At 47.4% G+C, this 7,500-nt stretch overlaps 1 protein-coding gene across 1 annotated transcript in view; it reads left to right on the top strand.

Annotated features, from left to right (window-relative positions):
- The window catches only part of LOC118776986 (far upstream element-binding protein 3-like), a 28,767-nt gene extending 23,587 nt beyond the window's left edge, over window positions 1–5,180 (top strand). Inside the window, exons 13-19 of the mRNA XM_036527667.1 lie at window positions 105–265; window positions 664–737; window positions 1,496–1,572; window positions 2,043–2,111; window positions 2,783–2,854; window positions 3,580–3,707; window positions 4,431–5,180. Of these exons, the coding sequence (XP_036383560.1) occupies window positions 105–265; window positions 664–737; window positions 1,496–1,572; window positions 2,043–2,111; window positions 2,783–2,854; window positions 3,580–3,707; window positions 4,431–4,439 (590 nt within the window). The 3' untranslated portion in view covers window positions 4,440–5,180. The remainder of the gene's footprint in view (window positions 1–104; window positions 266–663; window positions 738–1,495; window positions 1,573–2,042; window positions 2,112–2,782; window positions 2,855–3,579; window positions 3,708–4,430) is intronic.
- The last annotated feature ends 2,320 nt before the right edge of the window (window positions 5,181–7,500 follow it).

The raw sequence follows: 7,500 nt of genomic DNA, 5'->3' as shown, positions 1-7,500 counted from the left end.
CAGCTGTGACAGCGGAGAAAGTGCCACTCAGAAACACTGTTGGCATCTCGCTCTGTGTGAAGCCTCACTGACAGAGACCCCCTGTCGGTGTGGCCCTGTCCCAGGTGGGGAGACCATTAAGAGCATTAACCAGCAATCCGGGGCGCACGTGGAACTGCAGCGGAACCCGCCCCCCAACACCGACCCCAGCGTGCGCGTCTTCTCCCTTCGTGGGACCCCCCAGCAGATGGAGCTGGCTCGGCAGCTCATCGATGAGAAGATCGGGGTACGCCATCTAGCACACTCCCGCACGCTGACACAAAAAGGGAAAAACATGAGAACCAATCAATTAAAAGTCAAAAAGCTGGCAAACGATTAGGCAGTGTTAACATCCAAGAGCTGTTTCATCAAATAAGCTCTTGTGACACTAATTCCACCTCTAATATTGGTTTTAAAATATTTCCAATCACTCTTCCACAAACTAACCTGAGGAAAACTGACCGAAGATTCAGACAGTTGGCGAATCGTCTGTAATGGGCGTAGATGTGAGCAGAGCTGCCAGCTCTGCTCACGATGACGAAGTTCTCTCTAACTCACGATGACAGGTTTCTGTGTCAGTGTAGCTGTGGGCCTCAGTCTCAGTCAGGTATGAGTTAAGGAAATGCTGCTGTCTCTCCCTCCCAGGGGTCAGGAATGGGGGGTAATGGCAGCTTTGGACTCGGCCCCTTCTCTCAAGGTGCCACCCCCCCTCACCAAAAGTGAGTTGCTGTTTCTGCTAAATCTGTTCGCATTTTTAGCTTTGAATGGAGGCGGTAGCCCTGTAAGCATGTCCCTCACTCACCCGTTTACCTACGTACTCACTGACTCAACTCAGTCACTCACCTCGTCACTCACTCACTGACTGACTCACTCACCTCGTCACTGTCTGACTCACTCACTCACTCACATTGTCACTGTCTGACTCACTCACTCACCTCGTCACTGTCTGACTCACTCACTCACTCACATCGTCACTGTCTGACTCACTCACTCACATCGTCACTGTCTGACTCACTCACTCACATTGTCACTGTCTGACTCACTCACTCACCTCGTCACTGACTCACTCACTCACATTGTCACTGTCTGACTCACTCACTGACTCACCTAGTCACTGTCTGACTCACTCACATCGTCACTGTCTGACTCACTCACTGACTCACCTTGTCACTGTCTGACTCACTCACTCACCTCGTCGAGTGTGAGTGTGAGTGTGAGTGTGTGTGTGTGTGTGTGTGTGTGTGTGAGGCTGTGTGTGTGAGGCTGTGTGTGTGAGGCTCTGAAGGTGCAGCGCTTCAGACCCTAATGAAGGCACAGTGTTAAAGGCGGGACAGTGGTGTGTGAGGCTCTGTGTGTGTGTGTGTGTGAGTGTGTGTTAAAGACTGGCGGGACAGCGGTGTACAACCTGTTTGTGCCTCCCTGCTGTGTGCTGCGCGGGGCGCAGTGTCCGCTCACGCGCGACTCCTGTCCCCCTCAGTGGTCCCCAGACCTTCATGACGGGAGGCTGGGGAGCGGCCTACCAGACCTGGCAGCCTCAAGGCCAACAAGACCCCAGTAAGTGTTTCTGCCTCCCTCCTCCTCTGTCTCTCTCTCTCTCTCCCCCTCTCTCTCTCTCCCCCTCTCTCTCTCTCTCTCCCCCTCTCTCTCTCTAACCCTCTCTCCCTCTCTCTCTCTCTAACCCTCTCTCTCCCTCTCTCTCCCTCTCCCCCCCTTCTCTGTCTCTCTTTCTCTCTCTCGTCTTTCTCTCTCTCTCCCTCTCCCTCTCCCTCTCTCTCTCTCTCTCTCTCTGCTGTGTTAGCGCTGTGTCCTTCAGCTCAGTGTGACTCTGATAATGCAGGAATAAAATAAAAGTTGCGTTCTCTTCCCCATAAAGGAGATTGGCCTCTCAATTTACCATCCACCAAAACACTCCATCCGGCTGAAATTTTGCTGGGAAGAGATCAAGGGCTGTTCGTATTCTTGTGTTAATGTGTGTCCCGTGCAGAGACACTGTTCTCACAGGGTGTAATCATGTTTGGTTACAGGTCACAGTGGATCTCAGGCTGGACAGATGGAGTATTCCAAAGCATGGGAGCAGTATTATAAAAAGCTAGGCAAGTAGACCCCTGTGCCACACTGCAGCACCCCCAGCTCCTGGGAACCCCAAAACCGAACCGCACCCCGACCCGCAGAGGTGAAAGGTGTGGGACAGGCTGCAAGCCTGGATGCAGACACACACTTCCATTTCACTCTGATCTCCAGACAGGCTCACGTCCAGCGTGAACAGGAACCAGAGCAACGTCTTTACCAGCGTCTTTAGGCAGATTTGGGGGGCAGATTGTGGGAACTCCTGCTCCAGAGTTCCCACAATCCCAGTGGTTCACAGGTGTCTTTTCAGCCACCTTTCTGATTGGCTGCTGGATTCAGGTTCTTACCCAGTCAGCAGCTCCATGTGAGTGATTGAGCGCTAAGCTGTAAGGGGACAGGAATGGAGTAGCTGTTTCTACACACGCTGCGAGAGCGTTCCTGACCCTGCCCTGCTGGGGACCAAACGTGTGTTTGACAGAAAGCTGCAGTCAGAAAGAGCAGCACCTTCATCTGAGCTGCTGCCGTGCAGAGGGGTCTGCTCTCTCTGTGGCTGTGTTATGTGAGTGTAGTGACTTGGGAACCTTTCAGTAAAGTCATAATGTTGTAGTGCAGTGTTGTAGGTGTCAGTGGGAATGGTGTTATTGCTGGGAAAATGAGGTGTTTTGATGGTTGGATTTGTGTTTGCTTGTGTCTCCAGGCCAGCAGAGTCAAACCCAGAGTGCAGGGCTGGACCACAGCGACAGCTGGGAGAGCTACTACAGGAAGCAGAGTGAGTTTCTGTCTGCCTGTCCGTCTGTCCGTCTGCCCTCAGGGAAGAGCACGGAGACTCCCCTGCCGGGGCCTGGCAGACCTGCAGACCTGCAGTGCGTTGGAAAATCTGCATAAGGCATTTGTCAAGAAATTAAATCGCATTTCATCAATACCTCAAGCATAATCATTTTGGATCAGAGTTACAGCCGGTTACTAAAAGTATCATGCATATCTCTGGGCAAGGGCCCTTGCTGACTAAATTAAAGGCAGACAGAAGCTTGTGTAGCCGGTCCATTAGGGCACACAGATTACCTTGTGGTAGTTTATGGAACTCTCAGCTTGGATGACTGTACAGTACTGCGTACTGTTTGTGGTTATTATGCAGTGTGAGAGAATAAGGAAAGGAAAGGCAGGGACATGAAGCTGGAGGTGTGATGTGTGGCGACCGACTCAGATCTCCACATGAGCTTGAGGACATCGATTTATGGTGTTTGGCTCATGGTAGCTGATGTTCTTTTTCTTTCTTCAGATGTAAAGGATTCGGTCTCATTCTGCCATTAAACTCTAGTTGGATCCAAGAGCTAAACTCCTGTAGGCGTTTTGTGTTCCTTCAGTTTTGTTGTGTGAATCTGTGAGATCGCTTCCCCGGCAGCAGTCGGAGGCGAAACCCGCGCTGTAATGCGATCATCACGGTCACGATCGCGACCCGTCCAGTGAAGCTGGCGTCTCTGTGTTTCCCATTAGGCCCGGCTGCAGGCCCCGCCTCCCAGCAGAGCTCCCCCCCAGACTACAGTGCGGCGTGGGCGGAGTACTACAGACAGCAGGGGGCGTACTACGGGCAGGGTGCCCCGCAGACGGCCCCCGGCCTGCAGGTAAGAGCCACCTCCACACCTGTGCAGGAGAGCACTGTGCCAAGGTGCGGGTCAGTCTCTAGTGGCTCAGTTGGCAAGGTGTTATCTTTGAGCCCTACAGCACAGGTTTGAATCATATTATGGGCCATATTATTAGCCAACCATGCCCGGGACAGAGGCAAACAAACTGGCTTCTTTCTGCCAGGGACAGGGGTGGGGAGTGCAGCCAGCCCCCCCCCCCGTCTCTCTGCTGTCAGGCCCCCTGCAATTTGCATCCTCCAGCAAGCTGCTGATGATGGCAGCGGAGTAGCACCTGTCATCCAATCAGCACCCACTCTGCTGTAGTGTGAAAGACAGCCATTGGCTGCATGTGAGCCAATGGGAGGGCAGCATTCCCCTGGTGTCAGTGTTCCTGCGTCAGTGGTCTCGCGTGGGTGTGGGGAGGAGGGGTGACGCCTGACACAGGATGAGCGATTCCAGAACAGCAGCATAAAGAGGGGAAAAAAACAATTCATACTCACATTTTTATTATTTTAGCCGACAGGGCCATGGGAAATATCGAAAGGTGGAAGCAACTCTGTTTTTTACAAGAGTAATATCTTCCAAAAATTGATTGATATATTTAAATGATATTGTTTGTTTTAATTTGCTTTTTTGCAAGAAAAATAAAATATACATTCCTTGAAGTTCTCTTTCATGCATAGAAACTGTTTTGTAATTTTCTCCTCCTTGTCTGTCTTGCAGGAGCATTAGAATGGATGTCCTTTTGTTGAAGATTTTGGAATCCCTGAGAGAGTGAGAGCAAACCCTTTATAAGAGGTTTCTAGATTTGCAACGCCTTGAAGACTTCCTTTTTTCTCAGTGCAAAACACTAGCAGTAGAATCACTTGTACAATTGATAAAAGTATATTTCTAAATCAGGAACATTTAATTGTTACTAAAATTTGTGAATACAGTTACATTTGAATGGACAATTTCCGGGGTGTCTTTGGGCTTGAGAGAAACCTATTTTGTTTCTTTCTTTTTTTAATTGATATTAAAACTACAAAATGGACCCTGGAGTTGTAACATTTCAACAAAATGCAATATAATCTATTTTTTGTAGTTCTGTTGCAATAAAGTGGTTATTATGGGCTTGGCAGTCTTGAATACATTATTTGGGGGGTTTCTGTGTTGTAAAACCTGCTCTTCGTTCTGATTTTTACAGAAAACATTTTTAATTCTGTGAGATGATACTGTGATATATCGTGTTGCGGGAAAGGGTGTGATTTTGCCACAGGAAAGGGGGTGGTGTGAGCACACAGCGGTGAACTCGCGGAATTCCTCTCATGCTTTGCATCGTGCTACAGTGTCATTGTATTGTACTCTGGTATAAAAAGGTGCAATATCTTATTTCTTTTTTTGAAACAAAGATGGATTCTCTAATATTTTGACAAATGTTTAACTGGTAGTTCTTAGATTTAAATGGTGTTTTTTTAAGGCAATTGAAGACGTAATGAAAAATTATTTTTATTACAGTAATATGACATGGGAAAAGGGGGTTCTGTGTATTGTGAGATTTTTGCCTTTGCTATCTTGTTATACTATGTATGTGTGTTCAGATACTTGACTAAATAGTTTATTTAAAATATATATATAATTAAAGCTGATTTTTTTTACATCGTTTTCCACGAGAAATACTATCCCTGTTCTGTGTTATTTTCATACTGAGAAATGTTCAAAGATGGTGAATGTGTCATTTGAAATTTGATGTTGCATCTTACCACAGGGAAAAATGGACAGAGGTTTTTTGTGTGACCATTCAAGACTGCTGAGCCTTCATTCAATCCTACCTGTGTAATTACGTGTAGTTTTTGTATTTTAAGTATTATAAGATCCGCTGTTTTTTTGGTTCCACCAAGCTCACCCAGATCCCCGGAGTGCGCACTATGGACTTGTGCAGAGTCTAAACTTTATAATTCATTGTTTTCTTTCTGTTATGTGTAATCTAATATATGTATGATTGATTAGTTACAAAATGAATCGAGTATTATTAACTGCATTGCCTAATGAAAAGGGATATTATAATTTCAGAATGTTTAACTGTAGTGTTTATTTTTCCTCGTGTACAGATAACCATGTAAAAAGTGGAGTAATTTGTGTTTCAGCTGAAATGAAGTGAGGGCTTTTCTTTTGGGTTTTTTTTTTTCATTCCAATTTGAAATGTTTGCTTTTGCTTTATTTGCAGTTCTCTTAAAGCGGAGTCTACAATCTCTATATATACAATACATACAAGTTATATATGTTATATATAATGTTTTATATGTTATATATAGAAAATATATATTCTCTCTAGTGAATTTTTACTCTTTCTTTGCCATTTCACACTCTGTAATAAATTGGCCACAGATCACTTTTGTGGTGAAAGTAAAGCTTTATTTTTGTAACATTATAAGAGTTAAGCCAGTCTGGGCTTTCACAGCTGTCTTTCCCCTGAATGTCTCATTTTTGCTGTGTTCCCTTATTATGAGATTAAATCCTAAATTCCAAAATTAAAAATGAATTCTCCTCTCTGAATACTTTTCTTTCTTATGGTGTGTAAGATGTAAGGTGTGGCTGTTGAGATGATTGTTCTGGGTAGATGCCAGACTGCAGCTTATGGTCTGAAGTTATCACAGATTTGACTCGTACTCTTAGCTGGGGCTGCACTTTGGTGTTGCATGTGTGGTATGTGTGTATGTATGTGTGCGTGAGTTGCGTGTACGGTGTGCGTATGTATGTGTGCGTGCGTTGCGTGTACGGTGTGCGTATGTATGTGTGCGTGCGTTGCGTGTACGGTATGTGTGTATGTGTGTGCGGTGTGTGTATGTATGTATGTGTGCATGCGTTGCATGTACGGTGTGTGTATGCGTGTGTGCGTGCGTTGTGTGTATGGTGTGTGTTGCGTGTGCGGTGTATGTTGCATGAATGCGTGCGTGCGTTGTGTGTATGGTGTGTGTTGTGTGTATGCGTGCATGCGTTGCGTGTACAGTGTGTGTGTATGCGTGCGTGTGTTGCATGTACGGTGTGTGTGTGTGTGCGTGCGTTGCGTGTGTGCACACGTTAACACTGTTTTTGCTTTGCGTCTGTCATGGGGAGGCCCCAGATGTATGTGAACACACAGAAAAAAGACGTCAGCCTCTTAAAGCCTTCCGGTAATTACACCTCCGATGCCCGGCACTGGGGGGGGATGGCAGCGCTAAGTGGTGGGGAGGGGGGGGTGTGTGGGGGGGTACGGCCCGCGCGTCCGAGTGGGAATTGCTGGAGCGACAATATTGTGCTGTATTGCTCTAATAGACGGAGCGACTGGTGCCAAAACAGCATTTGGCATCAATAGCCAATGAGTAATTATGCGGTAATGAGCGGGGAGGTGTCCCCCTAATTGAGTAGTGAGTGTAGCAGAACGCTGCCAAAGTCATAAAGCAGCAATTCTGCCGGAGGAAGTGTCCTCTTAAGAGGAACTGTAAATACAGACGAGCGGAGCACTCTGCTCCCTGCACAGGACGCCCCGCCGCATATTAAAGATTTAAGGCTGCAGGAGCCCAGGGCCCCGCTCTCAGACGCCCTTTCGAGAGCAGTCTGTACACGCGTGTACTTTACCCTTCCTCAGGCCTCTCTGAAATTACATCAGCCGATTAAACGGCCCGGCGTGAAGGGGGAGAGGGGCCCGCTGTCTGGGGGGCTCCCTCAGCAGAAATGAGGCTGGTGTGGTTGGTGGTGGGGGGGGCTCTGAGAGGAGGAGTATCCCCACATGCACAGACCTGCGTGTAAACATGCTCCTTCACATGCTCTGAGT

Source organism: Megalops cyprinoides, chromosome 4 (assembly GCF_013368585.1).
Source record: "Megalops cyprinoides isolate fMegCyp1 chromosome 4, fMegCyp1.pri, whole genome shotgun sequence".
NCBI classification, from domain to species: Eukaryota; Metazoa; Chordata; class Actinopteri; order Elopiformes; family Megalopidae; genus Megalops; species Megalops cyprinoides.
The sequence above is the reverse complement of the archived record's forward strand: the minus strand, read 5'-3'. Positions and strand labels throughout refer to the sequence as shown.